The following is a 25446-nucleotide window of genomic DNA, read 5'->3' as shown; positions in this document are numbered from 1 at the left end:
ATATTGTGATTTCAATATGAGATTGCGATATAACAAACAGATGATGAAATTCCCCCCATTTCATGTCCAATCGCCTCTATTTCATGCCCAAGGCCAGGCTGGCCTGAGAGCCGAAAGTATTTGTTTTTTCATGGGCACGGGTGTTTGTCCTATATCAAGCCAGCAAGGTTACGACCCATGTCCCCTGACAAAATGGAGGCTGTCATGAAAGCCCTCATGGAGGCTAACTTGCAGCAGCGGGAAGCTAACAAGCAGCAGCAGGAAACCAACCAGCTGCTATTACAACATGTGATGGCGTTACAAGCCGCAGGAGTGTCCCAGAATGTCCACGATGCCCGGAAAGCTGTTCAGTCGGCGATCCCTAAGATGACCCCCTCGGACAATGTCGAGACCTACCTGGCGGTATTCGAAAATGTGCCCATGAGGGAAAAGTTACCCCGAGACCAATGGGCTGAGATCGTCGCTCCGTTCCAGGCATCTGGACCCCAGCAGGTCTTGTTCGACTTACCAGATGATCAAGCGGCCGACTACTTGATCATAAAGAGCGAGATTCTGGCAAGACTGGGGATGAATGTATTGGTCCGGGCCCAGCGGGTGCATCAGTGAGAGTATAACCCGGCTGAGCCCGCCAGACCGCAGTATTATTATCTGCAACAATGGTTACAAAAATGGCTGTTGCCTGATGTACTGAGTCCCACTGCTATGCTGGACTGTCTGTTGGCTGATGTTTTGGGGGGCTTTGCCGTACCCTCTCCAGCACTGGATCGGCCTGGTGTCTCCTGGTAATGCCCTAGAGATGGTCGACCTGGTGGAGCGCTATGAGGCCACCAGAAATCTACAGGGGGTTCTTTTGGGAAGGGGCCAGTTAAACCCTGGAAATCTCCACTCTCGACCAGTCGGCTAGTGCCACCAAAACCCACTCGGAATGTAATCCCTACAGACCCAGGTCCGATGGTCTGTTGGTGTCAAGAGTCCGGTCACATAATGGCTGACTGTCCCCATTGGGGGGGGGGGGGGGGGGGACCCATGGACACTAACTATGGCTACCGCCCCTCAATGTATGCCAGGAGACTGTGTGCATCTGGTACCCCCGAAACAGTAGACAATAGTCACCTGTTCCAGGTGAAAGTGGGAGATACCCTGGCGGTGGCACTGCTGGACTCAGGGAGCCTGGTGACTGTGGTAAGAGCTGCCCTCGCTCTGCCCGCCGAGTATACTGGCCAAAAAGTCGGTGTTGTGTGCATCCATGGAGACTTAAAGGACTATCCCACCACTCTGGTGTCTCTATCCACGGTGGTCGGCAGGTGGACTCATGAGGTGGCAGTCACCACAAGTCTATATTATGAACTAATAATTGGGAGAGACTTTCCCGGTTTCAAGTCACTGTGGCCTAATGTGAGAGTCACCTGTACCCATGGGGCAGGAGTAACCCAATAGAATGGTCTTGCTCAGAGGAGAAACCGGAACCCTGGGAACCTGAGACTGAAGGGCCGGCAGTAGGGGTGGTCACCACTGCGGTGAAAGGGGGAGTGACAACCCTACTGAATGTAATGGTGGGAGATGTGGAGGATTTGCCGCCGGGTCCGGAGTTGGCAGACCTCAACATCTCTGGAGATATTTTCGGTACAGCACAGCATCAGGACCCAAATCTATTTGGAAAATGTGGTAGAAGTTGAGGGTGAGCCGCAACCACCGGGGGCTGAGTCTATGTTCCCTTGTTTTGTGGTTCAACAGGGAATTTTGTACCGGGTAAATCAAGTACGGTGTGAGCATGTTAAACAGTTGGTAGTGCCCAAGTGTATCGCAGGCTCATGTTGGAATTAGCTCACCAGCATGTTCTTGGGGGACAGCGTGTTCAAGGAGGTGGAAAAGTACTGTGAGTCTTGCCCAACCTGCCAGATAACCAGCCCCCAGCCACATTTCCATAGTCCCCTCTCCTGAGTATTGAGGTTCCACTCAAGCGGATCGCTATGGATCTCATAGGCCCAGTACCGAAGTCCGCTAGAGGGCACCAACAAATCTTGGTAGTCCTGGACTATGCCACTTGGCAGCCGTAAGCGGTGCCCCTGTGACATACCTCTGCCAAACTCATAGCCAAAGAATTCATGGAGATGTTTTCCCGAGGGGGCCTACCTAAAGAGGTTCTGACTGACCAGGGTACCACTTTTATGTCAAAAGTCATGAGGGAACTCCGTAAGCTACTACAGATCAAACAGTTACAGACATCTGTTTATCACCCACAAACAAACGGCCTTGTAGAGAGGTTAAATCAAACCTTGAAAAACATGTTAAAGCGGGTGGTGTCTAAGGATGGGAGGGATTGGGATCTTCTGCTGCCCTATCTCATGTTCGCAGTACGAGAGGTGCCCTAGGCCTCTACTGGGTTCTCGCCTTTGAACTGCTAAACGTCCGACATCGGATGTGTTCTCGAACCTCCTTGGACGTACTTATATCATCCATCATGACATTGTCACTGTGCCTCAAGTCAGAATCCGATTGAAGTCATACCGGGTACCTGAGTCGCAGCGACAAGCCATCCCGGAAGTTCAGCTGATGTTACAGCTAGTTGTCATCGAGGAATCGAAAAGTGAGTTGGCCAGTTTGATAGTCTTAATGCCCAACACGGATGGGACGTTATTATTATTATTCTGTAACGTCTTCCGCAAACTAAATGTGGTTTCCAAATTTGATGTGTATCCCATGCCCCGAGTAGATGAGCTTATTGAGAAGTTAGGACAAGCCTGGTATTTTTCTGTTTTGGTACTGGCAGGTACTCTTGACGGAGGCTGCCAAGAAGAAAACAGCCTTTATCACACCAGAGGGGCTGTATCAGTACAAGGTATTACCCTTTGGTCTACATGGCGCTCCCGCCATGTTTCAAAGACTAATTGACATTGTACTCCATCCACATCATCCACAGTACCGACTGGCTGCAGTCGACTCCCTTAGGAAGGCTGGCATAACCGCTAACCCAAAAAAGTGCGCGATAGGGTTAGAAGAGACCAAGTACCTGGGGTATGTAATTGGGAGCAGAGTTATCAGGTGAACAAAGTAAAGGAAATTTGGAATTGGCCACGACCTGTCACTACTTGGCAAGCAAAGTCATTCCAGGGAATGGTGGGATACTATATGAGGTTTGTCCCCCACTTTGCTACAGTGGCCACACCCTTGACAGGCCTTTTGAAGGTATGCAAGTCAGTGATGGTGCACTGGAATGAACAGGTGGAAAAGGCTTTCTCTGCTTTGAAGTCGACCCTGTGTGGGTCCCCGGTTTTGGTGAAGCTCGACTCCATAAGGGAGTTTATAGTACAGACCGATGCCTCCGAAGTAGGTCTCGGTGCTGTACTGTCTCAGGAAGTCAACGGGGAGGAGCATCCCGATGTTTTTCTCAGCCGTATGCTTACCCCAGCCGAGACCAGGTATAGTATAGTGGAGAGAAAGTGCCTGGATATCAAGTGGGCACTCGAGTCTCTCTATTATTTGTTAGAAAGTTTCATCTGGTGAAGCTGATCCGGGACGGCTAAAGACTGCAAACAGGCGTGTAGGCCAACGAGAAGCCTGCTAGTGAACTTTTCTGTGGCTGAGCATTTAGCCGGGTGTGAACCGACACCTAGGATTCCAAGTGAACTTTGTTTTGCTGTGAATGAACAAGCACCAAGACTTATGTTTTGCTGAGTGTGAAAAAACACTGGTTTGATTTACAACCTGGTTCCTTGCCTCTATACTGCTTCCGCTAACCTGACTACCCGAGCAAATACCCACAATATATAAAATTCATAAAGCCATTCTCCTAATTTAATATATCCCATTCCCCTCCTATATCCATTCCCATGATTTCATATAACCCATTCTCCTCCTATAGACATTCCTCTCCTACAACCATGAAATGGGTAGAAATTCATTTAAAGGGTTTATCCAGGAATAAGTAAAGAGCAAATTTCTTTCAAAAACTGCTCCCAGTCTGTCTCCAGGTGGGGTGTGGTTCCGCAGCTCAGTTCCATTGAAGTGAATGGAGCCGAGTTGTAATACCACACCCAACCTGGAGACAGACAGGGAGCGTTTTTTTGAAAGTAATTATCTCTATTTATCTATGTTTCATCAGCTCCTCATCTGGGTCCAAGATAGACACAGAATCAGGAAATTAAAGGTGACACAGCTTGCTCAGAGACATGCCCCCTGCTAGGGAGAGGAATGCAGCAGACCTAAGCAGCACAACGGAGCAGATAGACTGCTAGACTGAAATCAGATAAAATTACATGAACAGGATGCTGATTGCATCCTAATATCCATGTTTTGTTTTAGTTTTTTCGGGACATGTATATGCTTCAAATGTACAATATCTTTTTACCGTATAATCTGCTTCTGATGTCACTTGTAACTTCCCTGATGAACCCATAAAATGCATAGGATAAGGCCCCCATCACATACTTACATGCATCGCCTGGCTGTGCTTTTCTCCTGTGCTGTAGAAAAAGCAATGGAGGGAAACTGATTGAAGAACTGATCCCATTCATCTGAATGGGAGAGTTCCCATTCATCTGGCATCACAAGTTGGAGGCCAGACAGTAAAACAGGTACCTGTGTCTCAATCAGGGTAACACATTTAGCTGCTTTACCCTGTACAGCATGCACAAAACTGAGTTCACTAAGCCAGACGCAGGACATATGTAAATCCAGCCGAAATAATAATGATACCTTTGGCTCAGTGGTGGGGTCCTAGGTTCAAATCCCCCCAAGGACACATCTGCTAGGAGTTTTTATTTGTTTATTTTGGGTACTCCAGTTTCCTCCTACTCTCCTAAACATACTAATAGGTGAATTTAGATTGTGGGACAGATTTTAGTGATGACAGGCTCTGTATATTGCTGTGGAATATTTTGGTAGTATATAAATAAACTAATTATTTGTATGCATACAATTTTTATATCTGTTGGGGTATTTTTTTCTTGAGAATTGAATACAAGTTAAAGGGGTAATCAACAGAGTACTCTGATCTCCATGTCTACAGCATATGCTTTATTATAGACATGACCTCACCTACACTCGTCACATCTGTAGGCTAGGTGTCCCCTCCAAGCCCATCTGTAGCCCATCCCCTGGGTGAGCCATGCAGATTTGGTGTACGCCCCTTAGTCTTCATCACTGGCCAACTGTTACACTATGCGCTCCGGCCTCACACGCTGGCCGTGAGCGCATGGTCCCCATTACCTTCTGCTGCCGATGGGGCTGGGATTCGCATCGCGGGACGCGCCCGCATGCGAGCCCTAGTCCGTCACTCTCCGGGTGTTTCTCCCGTCTCTGCCTCCACCCCTCTGCTCCGGCGCGCAGGTCCCCGTCCCTTAGGGCATGCGTACACCGGAGCTTTAAGATTTAAAGGGCCAGTACGCTCATTAGTGTAACCACCTGTGGCTTGTTTATAAATTCTTCCACCCTCCTCAGTTCTCTGCTGGATCTTTGTGTTGCCTTGTGCCCAAGAGAAAGCGTTCCTTTGTATTGCCTTGCCGTGTACCAGATCTCCTGCTCTTGTGACTTGACCTTGCTCCTTTGCCACCTGCCTATTGAACTCCTGCTATGTCCCGACTACGCTACTGTGCCGGCTGCCATGACCTACAGCTATCCTGACTACGAGTTGTTTCATCCCTTCTGTGCTTCGCATCTCCTCAGCCGCCTGTGTGGTCGAGCCGTGCCGGGGTAAAGTTGTTTCTCATCTTTCACCTTTACCTGGACTTCTGCCACCTTACCAAGATTTCTCGGACGTCTTCTGCAAGAAACAGGCTGAATCTCTGCCTCCACATCGTCCTTGTGACTGCCCTATTGATCTTCTGCCTGTTACCACTCCTTCTTGTGGTAGGATATACCCTCTTTCAGTTCCTGAGACCAAAGCCATGGCTGAGTATATCCAGGAGAATCTCCAAAAGGGTTTTATCCGTAAGTCCTCTTCTCCTGCTGGAGCAGGTTTCTTCTTTGTAGGGAAGAAGGATGGCTCACTCCGTCCATGCATTGACTACAGGGGACTTCACAAAATCATGGTCAAGAACCATTACCCTCTACCTCTTATCTCAGAACTTTTTGACCGCCTACGTGGTGCCAAGGTCTTCTCCAAGTTGGACTTAGGTGGTGCGTATAAACTCATTCGTATCCGCAAGGGAGATGAATGGAAAACGGCCTTCAATACTCGTGATGGACATTTTGAGTATCTTGTAATGCCTTTTGGTCTCTGCAATGCTCCAGCCGTGTTCCAGGAATTCGTCAACGATATCTTCCGTGATCTTCTCGACCCCTGTGTTGTCGTATACCTAGATGACATCCTGATCTTCTCTTCCAACTTAGAGGAGCATCGTACTCATGTTCATCTGGTTCTTCAGCGACTACTGAAGAATCATCTCTACGCCAAACTGGAGAAATGCCTGTTTGAGAAATCTAGTCTTCCGTTTCTTGGCTACATTGTCTCTCATCAGGGCCTGCAGATGGATCCAGATAAGTTGTCTGCAGTATTGGATTGGCCTCGTCCCTCGGGCCTATATGTGATTCAATGCTTTCTGGGATTCGCTAACTATTATCATCAGTTTATCCCACATTTTTCATCCTTGGTTGCTCCTATTGTGGCTCTCACTAAAAAGGCATCCAATCCTAAATCTTGGCCTTGAGAGGCTGAAGAGGCCTTCTCCCGTTTAAAGTCTGCGTTTGCCTCTGCTCCCGTGCTTACAAGACCTGATCCAGAGAGGCCCTTTGCTTTGGAGGTTGATGCCTCATCTACTGGAGCGGGTGCCGTTCTCACTCAGAAAAATGCGAAGGGCAAGAGTGTAACTTGTGGGTTCTTCTCCAAGACTTTCTCTTCTGCTGAGAAATGCAGAGGCGAAAGCTTCAGGGGTGCAGGAATACAGGCGCTGGACAAGAAGGGGACCAGTGAAGCCAGGTAGATATCAAACAGCTTTAATCCAATGCGACGCGTTTCACCGCGCTTGCGCGGTTTCATCAGGCATCTTGCCTGATGAAACCGCGCAAGCGCGGTGAAACGCGTCGCATTGGATTAAAGCTGTTTGATATCTACCTGGCTTCACTGGTCCCCTTCCTGGTCAGCGCCTGTATTCCTGCAACCCTGAAGCTTTCGCCTCTGCATTTCTGTCGATTCCAGGAAGGCTGCAGACCCAGTTCACTATACTACAAACGCAGATCCTTGTTGTGTGGGAATTTGCACAACCTGGCAGGGTGAGCATTCATTTTTACCCTCCCTTCTCACGCACCTGTGATCCCGTTGATTCTCCACAAGGGAGCGCCTGTTCTTCTTTTGTTTTACACTCTTCTGCTGAGAGGAATTACTCCATTGGAGATCGTGAACTCCTTGCTATCAAGCTAGCTTTGGAGGAATGGCGACATTTATTGGAAGGTTCTTCTCATCCGGTCAGCATCTATTCCGATCATAAGAATCTTCTATACCTTTAGTCTGCTCAGTGTTTGGACCCCCGCCAGGCAAGATGGTCATTGTTCTTTTCCAGGTTCAACTTCTTCATTCACTTCTGTCCAGCAGACAAGAACATCAGGGCTGATGCTCTCTCCAGGTCCTCTGACGTCATTGGTTTAGACTCCACGCCTAGGCATATTATTCCTCCTGACCGTTTGATTCCTGCCGCTCCTGCCGAGATTCAGCAAGTTCCTCCAGGAAAATCCATTGTGCCCACCAGATTGAGACGCAAGGTACTGAAATAGGGTAATTCTTCCTTGACAGCAGGACATCCTGGAATACGCAAGACCCTACTTCTTATTTCCCGGCACTACTGGTGGCCCCATCTTGAACGTGATGTTTCTGATTTTGTTCGGTCCTGTGCCCGTGACAAAACTCCTCGGTAAAGACCTGCAGGACTCTTACAGCTTTAACCCATTCCAGAGACTCCCTGGTCCCATATCGCCATGGCCTTCATCACCGATTTGCCACCTTCTCATAATAACACTGTCACCTGGGTCGTATTAGATCGATTTTCCAAGATGGCTCATTTCATTCCTCTACCAGGTCTTCCTTCTGCTCCCCAGCTGGCAAAGTACTTCTTGTTGGATGTCTTTCGTTTACATGGTCTTCCACAGCATATAGTTTCGGATCGAGTTCTGGCGAGCCCTTTGTAACCGTCTGGACATCAATCTGGCTTCTCCTCGGCCTACCACCCTCAGTCCAATGGTCAGGTGGAGAGGGTTAATCAAATCCTTGAGACTTATCTTCGGCATTTTGTTTCAGCTCGCCAAGATGATTGGGTCGACCTTCTCCCCTGGGTTGAATTCTCATATAATCTTAAGGATTCCGAGTCCACAAGGTCGTCTCCCTTTTTTGTTGTCTACGGACTCCATCTCTGTTCTCCTCTTCCAGTCTCCTCAGGTGTGCCTGCTGTTGATGAGCTGGTCCGTGACTTCTCCACCATATGGCAACAGACCCGACAGTCGTTGTCCCAAGCTTCTTCACACATGAAGGCGCAAGCGGATAAAAGTAGAAGACCTCCTCCATCCTTCTCTCCTGGTGACATGGTGTGGCTTTCATCCAAATACATCCACTTCAAGATCCCCTGTTACAAGCTCGGGCCCCGCTATCTTGGTCCCTTCCAGATTTTAAAAAAGATCAATACAGTCTCCTACAAACTCCGTCTACCTGCTACGTTACGTATTCCCAATTCCTTCCATGTCTCTCTCCTCAAGCCTCATGTTGTAAACCGGTTCTCTCAGGAGAATCCTGTCCCAACACCTGTCTCCGGCTCATCTGACGTCTACAAAGTTAAACAGATTCTTGCTGCAAAAACTGTGAGAGGTAAACAATTTTTTTTTGGTCGACTGGGAGGGTTACAGTCCTGAGGAGAGATCTTGGGAACCTGAGGAGAATATCCTGGACCGTGACCTTCTCAGGAGTTTTCTCTCGTAAAAGGAGGGGGAGACCAAAAAGGGGGGGGGGGGGTACTGTTACACTATGCGCTCCGGCCTCACACGCTGGCCGTGAGCGCATGGTCCCCTTATCTTCTGCTGCCGACGGGGCTGGGACTCGCATCGCGGGAGGCGTCTGCATGCGAGCCCCAGTCAGTCACTCTCCGGGTGTTTCTCCTGCCTCCACCCCTCTGCTCCGGCGCGCGTGTCCCCGTCCCTGAGGGTGTGCGCGCACCGGAGCTTTAAGATTTAAAGGGCCAGTACGGTCATTAGTGTTACGACCTGTGGCTTTTTTTTTTTTTATAAATTCCTCCACTCTCCTCAGTTCTCTGCCGGATCTTTGTGTTGCCTTGTGCCCAAGAGAAAGCGTTCCTTTGTATTGCCTTGCCGTGTACCAGATCTCCTGCTCTTGTGACTTGACCTTGCTCCTCTGCCGCCTGCCTACTGAACTCCTGCTACGTCCCGACTACGCTACTGTGCCGCCCGCCGTGACCTACTGCTATCCAGACTACAAGTTACCTTATCCCTCCTGTGCCTCGCATCTCCTCAGCCGCCTGTGTGGTCGAGCCGTGCCAAGGGTAGCGACCTGGGTGTCGGCTGCAGCTGCAAGCCCATCCTGCTTTGCGGCGGGCTCTAGTGAAGACCAGCGGCACCTTAGACTTCGCTCCCTGGTACGGTCCGAGTCATCTGCCACACAGGTCCAGCGGATCCACATACACCGGAGTTCCTGTCTTCAGAAACGTGAATTTTACACCAACATCACATAATAAACAGTAGCTGTGTGTTCAGTTGTCCTTGTGGCTTCATCTCATGCACTTGTTTCCTAGAAAAGGTGGGCATGAATTTCCACACACAGAGGGTGCCCTAGTGCTTATGGGTATTGTAGTCTGGCTGTCCAGTGCCATCTTCTAAACCAGGAAGTAACCTGGTTTTCAGCCTCGCAACAAGCATCATAAGGAGGCTTTGCAGGCAGTGCTTTGTCAGCTTAACAAGACCCTAGGGACTTGGTAAGCATTCCATGATGTTTGTACAAAAAAATTGTGGGAAAGGGGGGGGGGGGTCTATGGCTGGACAACCCATTTGAGTTTTATCATATAACTTGTAATTGATCACAGAGCGAGCTAATTGCTAGTAAATAAGTAAATATATATATATATATATATATATATATTTTTTTTGGTGATGGCTTTATCAGTATCTTGGGTACTCAAAAATATTGCTAGTAAGGATGGAAGGTGTTTGCAGAGGACTGTGGTGCCATGCTTAAAGGGGTACTCCACTGGCCAGTGTACTGGCTGCGTTCAGAACATTTATTTCCGAACGCTGTGCGCGCGCTGTGGGGTTCGACCCCTCATGATGTCAGGCTACGCCCCCTCAATGTAAGTTTATGGAAGGCTGCCCCGCCCCTCCCATAGACTTACATTGAGGGGGCGTGGCCTGATATCAGGAGGTGCCTGATGTCTGAACGCAGCCAGAACACTCGCCAGTGGAGTACCCCTTTAAGCCCTGAGTCTATGTGATAAAGCTGACATTATCATACTCAGCATTTCCACTTAATTCAAGTTTAGCTCTAGGTATAGTCAGAGACCCAGGACAAACCTAAGTTGACTCTCCGAAATGCCATTTTAGAGCTACATGCATGTGTGTAATTAACTTCTTACTATGCAATCACAAAAAGCTGCAGTGTAAAGCACAGGGGGTAACATCAGCATAAGGCTAGGTTTCCACACAGGTTTTTTTTCTGTAATTTTTTGGAAAACTGCCACTGCAGTTTTTGAGCCAAACCAGATGTGTATTCAAAAGGAATGGTAAATATAAAAGGAAGGACTTATACTTATCTTTCCTACTGGATCTACTTCTGGTTTTGACTAGAACTGCAATGACAATATTCCCCAAAAAAAACCACACCAGAAAAAAGGCCACTTTTGCAACCAAAAACTAGCAAAGGAACATATAAAGAGAAAACCTTTAATGGAAAAATTTACACCTCTTCTAATTTTGGCTTATAACTACTGACCAAAATAATATGCAGTGGCCTATGGGTTTGTTCACAGAGTAATTAGTGCGGAATTCCACATGCTAATTTGCACGTTGGAATTCAGTGGTGTGAACTCCAATAGTGTGAATGGGTCTTCAGCAGACCCATTCACTAGGGATCGACCGATATAGATTTTTTAGAGCAGATACCGATAACCTGTGAACTTTCAGGCCGATAGCCAATAACTTATACCGATATTCCCCCCTTGTAGACAGCAGGCCCCCCCCCTCCTCCTCTTGTAGACAGCTCACCTGTGGCCAGACATTGGATGGTGCATCTAAATTTCTGTTGTTGATCATTGTGCCCCAATGCCACAGCCAGATTACATTTTGTTGAGTTTTTAAATTCAGAAAGAGAGTATCATGATCTGTGACTTAAAGGGGTACTCTGATGGAAAACTCTTTTTTTTTTCTTTTTTGAAATAAACTGGTGCTAGAAAGTTAAACAGATTTGTAAATTACTTCTATTACAAAAATCTCAATCCTTCCAGTACTTATTAGCTGCTGAATACTACAGAGGAAATTATTTTCTTTTTGGAACACAATGCTCTCTGCTGACATCACGAGCACTCTGCTGACATCTCTGTCCATTTTAGGAACTGTTCAGAGCAGCATATGTTTGCTATGGGGATTTTCTCCTACTCTGGACAGTTCTTAAAATGGACAGAGATGTCAGCAGAGAGCTCTGTGTTCCAAAAAGAAAATAATTTCCTGTTGTATTCAGCAGCTACTGGAAGGATTAATATTTTTTTAATAGAAGTAATTTTCAAATCTGTTTTCCCCCAGAGTACCCCTTTAAGTAAATTACCTTTTAGGCTAGGGTCACACATGCTGTATTTTGCTGCATATTTTCTGAAGCTGGTTTTGCTACCTATTGACTTCAGTGGGTAGGAAAAGATGCAGCAAAATATGGCATGTGTGACCTTGGTTTAATCACAAAGATTTTCCACTGAATCTGATCTGTTCAAGAGGTAGGAAGAACAGGGAAAAAATGAAGGAAAAACACTACATATTTTTTTCCGAGTTTTTTTTAAATTTTAAATGCAGTATGGCAGATGTCCATTTATAATGATAGCCATGGGGACACAGACAATTATTATATTTTTGTGTTTTTTCCTCCCTACCTTTTAATAGACTCTTTTTGCATGACCAATTGTACTTTGTAATGACAACTTTCATTTTACTATAAAATGTACAGCAAAACCAAAAATTGTTATTTGTTTGAGGAAAATGAAAAAAAAATTGCAATTATTTTTTTTTTTTTGGGTGGGGGAAGGAAAGGTTGATCAGATGGCCATAGTAACCAGATTGTTTCTTTCATTTTTAGAGGCCTTTTTTGAAAACTAGACAAACAATCTGATTGGTGGTTATGGGCAACTTTTCCTCTGAACAGGTTTTGATAAATCTCCCCCACAGTATCTTTATTCTGTGGGTCAATACGATTTAAACGATACCCATGTTTACATTCTTTTTCTATTATTGCAAAACTTTTATAGGTCAAACTTTTCAATCTAAATTTTCTATATATAGGGGGTTGTATGAGGGCTAATTCTTTGCCCTGTTATTTGTTGTTTTTATTGGTATCATTTTTGTTTTGATGGGACTTTTTGATCAGTTTTTGTACATTTTTTGTGATTTGATTTTTAGCAAAACTAATGTATATGACTGTTTTAGATTGATTGAGATCAATACAGTGGTCCCTCCACATACGATGGTAATTCGTTCCAAACGACGCATCGTTTGTCGAATCCATCATATGTTGAGGGATTCGTGCAATGTAAAAAGTGCATTTAATACTCACCTGTCCCTGCCACTCCAGACCGCGTCCTCACCGCTCCCGATGCTGTTCCAGGGGCTCCCGATGCTGTCCCGCTGCTCCGGCGTCTTCTTCGGGATCCTCCGGCTTCTTCCGCATCTTCTCCAGGGTCCGGGCCTTGCTTTCTGGTGACGTTATTACGCTGCTGCGCCGCCACGGCGTGCGTAGCGACGTAATAACGACGCCGGAAAGCGAGGCCCGGACCCTGGAGAAGATGCAGAAAATGCTGGAGGATCGCGAAGTGGACCCGGAGCAGCGGGGATAGGTAAGTGAACCTGGGGATGTTTAAACTGCTATCCGACAGCAGCTTAAGCATTTTGCACTGTCAGATAGCAGTTAATGCAATGGCCCGACATATAAAAGCATCGTATGTCGATGCTGACATCGACATGCGATGGCCTCTGAGAGGCCATAGTATGTCGATTTGATCATATGTCGGGGCCATCGCATATCGGGGGGGGTTACTCTATATGAATCTATACTAAACACGTGCGGGATCTACAGCTGCAGTTTGAGCCGTGGCAGTTTTTTTGTGGAAAATTTTCTTCAGTGGAATCTCCACAGCAGATGCTATTGAAGTCAATGTAATCTGCTGTCGATTCTCCGCAGTGGAAAATCCACCACAGAAAAACTGCCACAGCACAAGTTCGCCGTTTCCAACTTACCATAGATCCAACACATGGGAACTTCCCTAAGAGTACGTTCACAGTTACATAATCTACTGCAAATATTACAGGGATTGTTTGCTTTCCTATATTACTGGCGGCAAGAAAAAAAAATTACTGCAGGAATTTTCCGAAAATACTGTAGATCTAACAACGCAAACATGAGCCCAGTGTATTGAAGCAGCTCTCTGCTTATAGGGTCAGTTCACACGTACAGTATCCTGCGCATATTTAATTATACAGATTTGAAGCTGTGTTCAATAATTTAGTTTAGAATGAAATCTGCAGCATAACACTTACAGCTTCCAATGCTGCTCATCAAATATGCACAGAATACTTACTGTACATGTGAATACACCCTTCCCTTCCCAGGACATATGGGTAGGTCCTGGTAAGGGGGGAGCAGCTAAGGAGCAGGATTGTGACTACATCTGGCTGGAATCAACAGCCAAGGGCCGCAGCTATTAGCCTGCAGAGCCGATCGCCGCTGCAAGGCTATTAACCTTCCTCTGTGCCATCCGATCTTATTTATGTTGCTCTAGCCTGAGCTCCTCATTCACCCTTCAATTCATAGAGATGAGCTCAGGTAATACATAAGGGCCATCTAGCTGCTGCAGGATTAGAAGCGAGGTGCCAGGTAAACTCTACAGTGGCAGAGTGCCCGTACAATGTCGGGGAGCGCACCGATGCTCATCTCTATGAATTGTATGGTGAATGAGGAGCTCATTGGTACCCCCTGGTATATTGGTATCGTCCATTTGCAGGTTATCAGTCCTGCAAGGGGTTATATCTTGTGAATTTTGTAATTTCTAATTATTTGTGCTAATTATATTGTACCTTAGCATTTCTAGCCATTTGGGCCTGCTGCTGTTTTTAGTTCGGTCTTCTTCTATGACCTGATCTGACACCGGTTATTTTGTGGTATAATACCTGTGCCCTCTAGATCACCCCTGATGAAGTTCTAATAGAACAGAAACGCGTTGGGTCATAAGTAAGGGGTTAAAATTGGTGTTATTTTGGTGTACAGACATAAGGACCTATATGAGAGATGGGGGAACTGCATCTTGTGTGCCCTCCCTTCTTTATCTTTGTTTTGGGTCGGTATCAATTTATATACACTATCCTCTATTATTTTTTTGGTGTATTTTAAATTATCATATTAAAAGTTGTATTTTACGGCACCTACTCAGTTTTTTGCACTTTGTAGAGTTCTGTAGGCATTTTTTTAAAATCAGTTTGGAATACCATTTTCTTATACATACAAAAAAAAAAAAAAAGTGTGTGTGTTTATTACATTTTTTTACCACTTTTTCCGCCTAATTGTACTAACCCATTTTTTTTTTTTCATTTCAGATCCGTCTATTCTGTGGGCTACTTCAGATTTGGACTACGATGACCAGCGTTTTTTTTTTGTTTAATATTAACAACATTTTGTAACGAGGGCTTGTTGTGTTTTTTGGAATAAAAGTTTTTTTAATCTTTTTTTTATTTACTTTACAGGCTTAGTAGTGGAAGCTGTCTTATAGAATGAGTCAATTACTAAGGCTGCTTTCACACTATGAAATTCATCCGTTTTAAAGATCCGTTTGATGTTCCGTTATGAAAACCATAAAAATCGTCCGTTAAACGGCCGTTACAAAATCCCATCATAGTCTATGGGATTTTTACATTATCCGTTTTTACCCGTTATTAATAACGGACGTTATTTTGTGACGGAAGATAGTAACGGGAGTTATTAATAACGGGCTTTAACGGGTTAAAACAGATAATGTAAAAATCCCATAGATTATAATGGTATTTTCTAACGGCCGTATGGGATTTTGTAACGGCCGTTTAATGGACGATTTTCAGGGTTTTCATAACGGAACATCAAACAGATCTTTAAAACGGATGAATTTTATAGTGTGAAAGCAGCCTAAGCTGGGGCTTAGAGTTAGCCCCAAAAACAGCTAGCGCTAACCCCCGATTATTACCCCGGTACCCTCCGCCACAGGGGTGTCGGTACCAATAGTCCCGGAGCGTCAAAAATGGCGTTCCTGAGTCTAGGTGGTAGCAGGCTGGCGTTATTTAGGCTGGGAAGGGCCAGTAACAATGGTCCTTGCCCACCCTGGTAACGTTAGGCTGTTGTTGTTTGGAGAATAAAAATACAGGGAACCCTATGCGTTTTTCTTTTATTAATTTAAGGGGAAAAAACGCATAGAGTTCTCCATATTTTCATTCTTAGCCAAATACCAACCAAGCAGCAACAGCCCACCGTTACCAGGGTGGGCGAGGACCATTGTTACTTGCCCTCCCCACCCTAAATAACACCAGCCTGTTACCGCCTAGGCCCAGGAGCGCCATATTTGACGCTCCGTGCCGGTTGTAAGCAGCTCTTCCCGGCACCCCTGTGGTGGTGGGTACCGGGGTAATAATTGAGTTAGCGCTAGCTGTTTTTCGTGCCCTGGCTTAGTAATGGATTCTGTCTATAAGACCGCTTCCACTACTAAGGTTGCTTTCCCACTATAGAATGCTCCGATATCATGAGCCGTTAACAAAACCATTAAAAACGGACGTTACAAAATCCCAGTATAATCTATGGGATTTTTACATTACCTGTTTTTAACCCATCATAGCCCCTTATTAATAACGGACGTGGTAATGGGAGAAATAGTGAATTTTTAATGGTTTTGTTAACGGGTCATTATAACGGATCTATAGTGTGAAAGCGGCCTTAGCCTGTAAAGTAAATAAAAAAAACACGTATTCCAAAAAAAAAAAAAAAACACTCCCCCACAAGTCCTCGTTAACCATTTTATTAACATTAAACAACAAAAAAACTCTGGTCATCGTCGTAGTCCACAAGATACACGGATTGGAAATGAGAAGGAAAAAAAAAAAAGGAAAATAGGTTAGTACATTTATTGTAACCCACGCGCACCGCATGACTACAACTCCCAGCATGCCCTTACAGTAAGGACATAATGGGAGTTGTAGTCATGCGGCGCCGCCGGGTGACAAGCTTGTCATCTGCCCGCCAATTTAACACACTCCCCCCGTGCCGCACAACTACAATTCCCAGCATGTCGTTACAGTAAGGATATGCTGTGGGTTGTAGTAGTGTTGTGTGGGCAGGAGATGTGCGGGCAGGTGACAAGCTTGTCAACCTCCTCCTGTTCATCTCCTACCCGCTCGTCCCACCGTGCCTGTGAAAATGAAAGTGGAAAAAAGTCACACAAAAAAGTCTCACCTGCGACTTCTTGCACAGCTCTGCTCCCCGACCACATCTACCACCCACCCGCTAGCTATTGCAGGACTACAATTCCCAGTATGCCCTTACAGTGAGGACATGCTGGGAGTTGAAGTCCCAACACCTTGCAGGTAGGTGGTAGATGTGAGTGGATGCTGGGGAGCAGAGCTGTGCAAAATGTCGCACACAAAGTCTTATGTGCAATTTTTTTGTGCAGCTTTTTGAAAATGCTGTCATAGGCAAGTTTGTAAGCCAGGTCTGACCTCGCTTACACTTGAGACTTTTTGAAGGGGGTTTGCGACTTTTATTTGCTTACGTGCGACTTTCGCAATGATAAATCCTGGACCACTGAAAAGTAAAAACTGAAAATTGCTTAGGTAGGGCAGATTGGTATTTTTTGCTTACCCATAAAAGTCGCACAAAAAATTGCTTAGGCACACGTGCGACTTTTGAAAGCAAAAAAAGCTGCTTAAATCCCTCGATAAATCTCCCTCATAGAGGCCAGAAGAGGGCAATTGTAATCCCTTACGGACCAAGCCCATTTTGACCTTAAAGAGGCACTGTCATTGTTAAAAACGTTTCATATATTTCAGGACTCAAAATAGCCACCACTAGGGGTCGCCTGTCTTTTAGCCAGACAGACTAGTCTAGATTTTACAGCATATTGGATACCGGCCGTAAAGCATACCGGTATCAAGTATTTCTATTGTGTATGCAAAACTACAGATAAAGGATGTGTGGACATGCTGGGAGCTGTGGTTTTAAAACAGCTGGAGGCAACACTGCTCTAACACAGTTATTTACAAACATTGCAGCTTCAGTTGTTACTAAACTACAACTCCCAGCATGCTGAAATAGTCAAAGCTTTCTCGGACTCCTGAATGACAAAGAAGTTGTTCAGACATTCAGGAGTCTGTGAAAGATGAATGACACACATAGTGACAGCTATGCTGATTAGTATCCAGCATTACTAGGAGAAGATAAAACAGATAGAACATGTATTCATAAAAATGCTGTACTTTTATCTAAAAAATCCTTGCACTAATTTTAAAAAGATCTATTCTTATATTTATACATTTTATCCTGTTATGAATTCACCATAATGTCTTCTGATTACTGCAGGCAAGCTCCAAGTATCTTCCTCTGACACGTGACACAGCATAAAACCAGAGAGGAAAGGGTTACAGAGTAGAGACTACTGATTGGCTGACTGCCCAGGCTTTCTCCTGTGAGGGAGACAGACTGACACCCCCCCCCCCCTCCAGCCTGCACAATGAAAAAGTAACTCACCAATAGATAAATGTTTATATCTCTGGATATATAGGTCCGAGATACATAAAAATTATATGCACATGATCAGGATTGGGTCCTGAGTAACATATAGCTTTTAAAAAAAAATGTTTGCACTATAACAGGTACGCTTTAAGGACCAGGCCAATTTTATTTTTGCATTTTCGTTTTTTCCTCCTCGCCTTCTAAAATCCATAACTCTTTTATATTTCCCTCTACAGACCCATATGACGCTTGTTTTTTGCATGACCAATTGTAGTTTGTAATGAAACCTCTCATTTTACCATAATATGTACAGCGAACCCAAAAAAAAAAATTTTTAGGGAGGAAATTTTAAATGAAAACCACAATTTTGCACATTTTGGAGGGTTTCGTTTTCACACTGTACACTTTACAGTAAAAATGACATGTGTTCTTTATTTTGTGGGTCAATACGATTAAAATGATACCCATGGCTAGATACTTTTATATTTTTGTACCGCTTAAAAAAATCAAACTTTTTGTACAAAATCAGTAATCTAAAATCGCCCTAGTTTGACCACCTATAACTTTTTCATTTTTCCGTGTATAGGGTGGTATGAGGGCAAATTTTTTGCGCTGACATCTAATTTTTATCGATACCACATTTGCGTATATAAAACTTTTAAATCATTTTTTATAAAACATTTTTGGGAATAAAACGTGACAAAAAAAGCTGCATTATTGGCCTTTTTTTTTTTTTACATTTACGCCGTTCACCATACGCCGTTCACCATTAACATTATATTTTGATAGTTCAGACATTTACACATGCGGCAATACCAAATATGTTTATAAAAAAAAAAAACTTTTTTACGCTTTTTGGAGGAAAAATGGGAAAAAAAGGACACTTTTCATTGGGGGAGGGGATTTTTCATTTTTTTTACTTTTTATTTTAAAATTTTCCACTTTTTTTTATTTTTTATTTAATTTTTTACACTTTTTATGTCCCCATAGGGGACTATCTACAGCAATTATTTGATTACTAATACTGTTCAGTGCTATGCAAAGGACATAGCACTGATCAATATTATCGGCTATCTTCTGCTCTGGTCTGCTCGATCTCAGATCAGAGCAGAAGACACCGGGAGACGGACGGAGGCAGGTAAGGGACCTCCGTCCACCATTACAGATAATCGGATCCCCGCGGCAGCGCTGTGGGGGGGCGATCCGATCATCTATTTTAACATGCGCATTTCCGCAGATGCCGTGATCTGTACTGATCACAGCATCTGAGGGGTTAATGGCGGACATCCGCATAATCGCGGAAGTCGGCCATTACCGGCGGGTCTCCGGCTGCTGATAGCAGCCGGAACCTGCCGTGTATGACGCGAGCACCGCTCCAATGCTCGCGGTCATACACAGGACATAAATGTATGTCCAGGTGCGCGAAGTACTGCCAAACCTGGACATACATTTACGTCCGTGGTCGTTAAGGGGTTAAGCATACTAACTTTTTTTGCCTTTAACAAGCTGTTAGTGTGACGAGCCCAACAGGAGGCATAACTGGCACAGAGGATCCCATTCACTTGAATGGGATTCTCTGACGTCCGTTATTTCGGCTGTTATTCCGTCGGAAGATAGCAGGAGAAAAAGATGTCACAAGCACAAATTTTTCTCCTGCTACTGCGGGGCAGTAGTGGTAGTGTGAAAGGAGCCTTAATTGAGTATCGTTGTAATCATATGGACCTACAGAATAAATATAATAGCCCAGATTTATCAAACTGTGTGAAAGAAGAATTTGTGACTTTCCACAACAACCAACCACAGCTCAGCTAACGGGCTCTGGTAAAGTGAAAGCTGAGATTGGTTGCTGTAGGAAAATCACTCCGCTTTAACTCTCGTATAGTTTGGTAAATTTGGGCCAATGTGTCTTTTTTATTGAAAAGTGCACTACATAGAAACCCAAAGTTGCATAATGGTGGGTTTTTTTTTTCTTCCAATTTTGCCCCACAAATAATTTTTTTTTTTGTTTAACCATACATTTTGTGGTAAAATGAATTCTGTAATTACAAAGTACAATAAGTCCCCCAAAAAACAAGCCCTATTGATGAAAAATTGATGAAAATTTGAAAGGAGTATGTGACACACACGTCACTCCTCATCCTCCCCTGCGCCCAGCGTAACGCTACGGAGGAAGCAGAGTGATGTGTATGTCACATGCTCCTCCATAGGATGCCATGATGCGATTGGGAGAGCATGTGACACACACGTGGCGGAGCGGCAACACCCGAGGACAGCCGCAGGTGAGCTGTCTACAAGAGGAGGGGGGGGGGCTGCTGTCTATAAGTGGGGGGCCTGCTATCTATAAGGGGGGGCTGCTGTCTACAAGGGGATGGGGCCTGCTGTCTACAAGGAGGGACTATCGGTATACGTTATTGGCTATCGGCCTGAAAGTTCACAGGTTATCGGTATCGGCTCTAAAAAAATCAATATCGGTCGATCCCTAGTGGATATCACATCTTGGCTCCACGTACTGCAATGAAACTGAGGTGTAATACTACAGACAACTTGAGGACAAAGGTGGCACTGTTCTTAGAAGAAATCAGCCATGTTTACCTTGTCCCATATGGAAGGATTAGTGTTGCATAACTAAATTGACTGTCAGGTCACACCAACTCACATGCCGCAAGGAGACCATATTCACTTTCATTAGCTGTAATGCAGGCATGGCAACACCGTCATCTTTGTGACATGTTGCTGTCATAAATGCAATAGTCTTTTCTTTATGAAGGTAAATCTTTAACTCCTTCATGACCCAGCTAGTTTTGGCCTTCATGACCCAGTCCGCTTTTTTTCAAATCTGACATGTGTCTCTTTAAGTGGTAATAACTTTGGACTGCTTTTACAAGGCAAAGTGATTCAGAGATAGTTTTTTCGAGACATATTGTACTTTATATTAGTGGTAAATTTTTGTTGATACATGAAGCGATTTTTGTGAGAAACTCTAAAATATTGTGAAAAATTGGAAAAATTTTCATTTCTCTATGTTTGAAACTCTCTACTTGTAAGAGAAATAGTCATGCCAATTAAATGTAGTTATTAATTCACATCCGTAACATGTCTACTTTATACTGGCATCATTTGTTAAAAATTCTTTTACTTTTTTACGACATTAGAAAGCTTATATTATTATGAGCATTTTTTTTGTTTTTCTACAAAAGTTCAGAATCCCTATTTTTGGTGGGGAACAATAAAATTTTGAATATGTGTGTGTGTATATATATATATATATATATATATATATATATATATATATATAGTTAATCATTTTTTTTATTATTTTTACTCCTGTACCACAGCTCCCCCTAGTGTCTAGTGCGCAACACATGCAGTAACAGGTTTAGGACACTAGGGGGAGCTGTTGTACAACTAAACAGATCATCTACAAAAAAAAAAAAAAAAAAAGTGAAAATTAAACATGCTGGCAGGCACAGCGGGCATAGCTTCGGCAGCTCAGGATGGGTAAGGGACACCGGGGGAAGGGGGGACAGGTAAGGGACACTGGGGTGTCCTAGCAGGGACAAAACCCCCCTAGGTCCCGAGGCAAGATGGCTGGCTACTATCAGTGATGGCCACCATCTTACCGGGTGCGCGGGATGCCGCAAGTAGTGGCCAGTATCTGCATGACGTACATGTATGTCATGGGTCGGGAAAGGGTACTCCAGTGGAAAACTTTTTTTTTTTTTTTTTTAATCAACTGGTTCCAGAAAGTTAAACAGATTTGTAAATTACTTCTATTAAAAAATCTTAATCCTTCCAGTATTTATTAGCTGCTGAATACTGCAGAGGAAAATCTTTTCTTTTTGAAATGCAGTGCTCTCTGCTGACATCACGAGCACAGTGCTCTCTGCTGACATCTCTGTCCATTTTAGGAACTGTCCAGAGCAGCATATGTTTGCTATGGGGTTTTTCTCCTACTCTGGACAGTTCTTAAAATGGACAGAGATGTCAGCAGAGAGCACTGTGGTCATGATGTCAGCAGAAAACTGTGTTCCAAAAAAGAAAAGAATTTCCTCTAGTATTCATCAGCTAATAAGCACTGAAAGGATTAAGATTTTTTTAATAGAAGTAAATTACAAATTAGTTTAATTTTCTGGCACGAGTTGATTTAGTTGATTTAAAAAAAAAAAAAAGTTTGCCACCGGAGTACTCCTTTAAATTGGTAAACAACGGTAACAGAAAGGAGGGCAAAACTGTGGGAAATGTGGTATTACATGGCAGCCATTTAAATGTGAAGCCATCCAAGCAGGGTACATAGGGGGAGATTTATCAAAACTTGTGCAGAGAAAAAGTTGACCAGTTGCCTATAGCAACCAATCAGATTGCTTCTTAGGGTATGTTAACACTACAGATGTGTCGCTGAATCTTCGCTCGTGGAATTCAGCGAGTGGAGTCTCAGCCTAGCAGCTGGGCGGCGGCGGTGGGACCGCGCAGCACTGCGCTGTCACCATTGACGGCTATGCAGTACTCGTGGACTTGTTCTTTCACAATTTCAGCGGCAGAGTTGTCCACCGCTGAAATTCGGCAGTGTGAACGGGTCTCGCGAAGACCCATTCACACTGATGCAAACGTTCACTGTGCGGAATTCCACTTGCTGAATTCCGCAGTGGGAACATAGCCTTATATTTTTCCCTGGCCTCTTTAACTCCTTAAGGACACATGGCGTACCTGTACATCCTGCTCCCTTTCTAACGTGGGGTCACACCGTTATAGACGGGACACGTGGATAATAGCGGGCATCAACGGTCGGGGTAACGCGCGCTATTATCCCTTTAGATGCGGCGATCAAAGTCGATCGCAGTGTCTAAAGTTACAAAAATGCACTCCCGGCATCTCAGTCGGGCTGATCGGGAACACCGCTGTGAAACTGCGGTGTCCCAATCAGCTAGGATGCACTAGAAGAGTCCCTTACCTGCCTCCTCAGCATCCAATCGCCGAATGACTGTTCCGTGCCCGAGATCCAGGCAGGAGCAGTCAAACATTGATAACACTGATCAATGCTATGCTATGGCATAGCAGTGATCAGTGTGAGACATCAGTGTATTGCAGTGCAAAAAATAAACAGTGCAAAAAAAAGTTAATAAAGATGGTTTAACCCCTCCTCTAATAAAAGTTTGAATCACCCCCCTTTTCCAATAAAAAAAAAAGTGGTATCGCCACATGCATAAATGTCCAAAATATTAAAATATATAATTAAACCGCAATGTCAATGGCATATGCGCAAAAAAAATTCAACGTTGCAAATAGCTTATTTGTGGTCCTTTTTTTTGTACCATAAATTTTTTTTTATAAAAAGCAATCAAGAAGTCAGATCAAAACAAAAATGAAACCGATAAAAAGATCACGATGCAAAAAATGAGCCCTCATACCGCCCCATACGCGGTAAAATAAAAAAGTTATAGGGGTCAGAAGATGACAATTTTAAACGTATACATTTTCCTGCATGTAGTTATGATTTTTTCCAGAAGTACGACAAAATCAAACCTATATAAGTAGGGTATCATTTTAATCATATGGACCTACAGAATAAAGAGAAGGTGTCATTTTGCACTGATAAATGCACTGTGTAGAATCTGAAGCTCCCAAAAGTTATAAAATGATGTTTTTTTCCCAGGTTCGCTGTAAATTTTGTGGTGAAATGATTGATGTCATTACAAAGTACAATTAGTGGCGCAAAAAAATAAGCTCTGGTATAAAAGTCTGTAGGTGCAAAATTGAAAGCGTTATTTTTAGAAGGTGATGAGGAAAAAATGAAAGTGCAAAAATGGAAAAACCCGTGGTCCTTAAGGGGTTAAATGAAATAAGCAATCTGATTGGTTGCTATGGGCAACTGCACCACTCTGCCTCTGCACAGGTTTTGATAAATCTCCCCTCATAGAGCATTGTCTGCAGACAAGAGAGGTGCCCCCATACACCCTTCATAGTATGGGTTATCCTGCCTATACAGGAGGTTTACACTGGAGCTGCTCACTGAGGTGTATACTGAGGTAGCTATATACTGAGGTGGGTGTATAGTGAGGTAGCTATATACTCCAGCTGTATACTAAGGTAGTTGTATACTGGAGCCGTACACTGAGGTAGCTATATACTGAGGTGGGTGTATAGTGAGGTAGCTATATACTCCAGCTGTATACTAAGGTAGTTGTATACTGGAGCCGTACAATGAGGTAGCTATATACTGAGGTGGGTGTATAGTGAGGTAGCTATATACTCCAGCTGTATACTAAGGTAGTTGTATACTGGAGCCGTACACTGAGGTAGCTATATACTGAGGTGGGTGTATAGTGAGGTAGCTATATACTCCAGCTGTATACTAAGGTAGTTGTATACTGGAGCCGTACAATGAGGTAGCTATATACTGAGGTGGGTGTATAGTGAGGTAGCTATATACTCCAGCTGTATACTAAGGTAGTTGTATACTGGAGCCGTACACTGAGGTAGCTATATACTGAGGTGGGTGTATAGTGAGGTAGCTATATACTCCAGCTGTATACTAAGGTAGTTGTATACTGGAGCCGTACAATGAGGTAGCTATATACTGAGGTGGGTGTATAGTGAGGTAGCTATATACTCCAGCTGTATACTAAGGTAGTTGTATACTGGAGCCGTACACTGAGGTAGCTATATACTGAGGTGGGTGTATAGTGAGGTAGCTATATACTCCAGCTGTATACTAAGGTAGTTGTATACTGGAGCCGTACAATGAGGTAGCTATATACTGAGGTGGGTGTATAGTGAGGTAGCTATATACTCCAGCTGTATACTAAGGTAGTTGTATACTGGAGCCGTACACTGAGGTAGCTATATACTGAGGTGGGTGTATAGTGAGGTAGCTATATACTCCAGCTGTATACTAAGGTAGTTGTATACTGGAGCCGTACAATGAGGTAGCTATATACTGAGGTGGGTGTATAGTGAGGTAGCTATATACTCCAGCTGTATACTAAGGTAGTTGTATACTGGAGCCGTACACTGAGGTAGCTATATACTGAGGTGGGTGTATAGTGAGGTAGCTATATACTCCAGCTGTATACTAAGGTAGTTGTATACTGGAGCCGTACAATGAGGTAGCTATATACTGAGGTGGGTGTATAGTGAGGTAGCTATATACTCCAGCTGTATACTAAGGTAGTTGTATACTGGAGCCGTACACTGAGGTAGCTATATACTGAGGTGGGTGTATAGTGAGGTAGCTATATACTCCAGCTGTATACTAAGGTAGTTGTATACTGGAGCCGTACAATGAGGTAGCTATATACTGAGGTGGGTGTATAGTGAGGTAGCTATATACTCCAGCTGTATACTAAGGTAGTTGTATACTGGAGCCGTACACTGAGGTAGCTATATACTGAGGTGGGTGTATAGTGAGGTAGCTATATACTCCAGCTGTATACTAAGGTAGTTGTATACTGGAGCCGTACAATGAGGTAGCTATATACTGAGGTGGGTGTATAGTGAGGTAGCTATATACTCCAGCTGTATACTAAGGT

At 44.2% G+C, this 25446-nt stretch overlaps 1 protein-coding gene and 1 long non-coding RNA gene across 7 annotated transcripts in view; one reads left to right on the top strand and one right to left on the bottom strand.

The window, feature by feature from the left end:
* The window catches only part of KLHL26 (kelch like family member 26), a 62041-nt gene that overhangs the window by 31404 nt on the left and 5191 nt on the right, over positions 1-25446 (bottom strand). Inside the window, exon 1 of one of the 6 annotated variants that reach the window (XM_056574685.1) lies at positions 17744-17781. The exons of 4 other annotated variants lie outside the window; for them this stretch is intronic. Coding sequence is in view for 1 of the 2 variants with exons in the window: in XM_056574703.1 (XP_056430678.1) it covers positions 9418-9440 (23 nt within the window). In the remaining variant the exon portion in view is untranslated. Of the gene's footprint in view, positions 1-9417; positions 9630-17743; positions 17782-25446 lie in introns of those variants that run through there. One more of the 6 variants, XM_056574703.1, reaches the window with a different exon arrangement.
* The window catches only part of LOC130369483 (uncharacterized), a 219520-nt gene continuing 217745 nt past the window's right edge, over positions 23672-25446 (top strand). The window contains exon 1 of the long non-coding RNA XR_008892776.1: positions 23672-23943. This is a non-coding gene — a long non-coding RNA (uncharacterized LOC130369483). The remainder of the gene's footprint in view (positions 23944-25446) is intronic.

Source organism: Hyla sarda, chromosome 1, assembly GCF_029499605.1.
Source record: "Hyla sarda isolate aHylSar1 chromosome 1, aHylSar1.hap1, whole genome shotgun sequence".
NCBI classification, from domain to species: domain Eukaryota; kingdom Metazoa; phylum Chordata; class Amphibia; order Anura; family Hylidae; genus Hyla; species Hyla sarda.
Note: the sequence above shows the minus strand (reverse complement) of the source record. Positions and strands in the feature narration are given on the sequence as shown.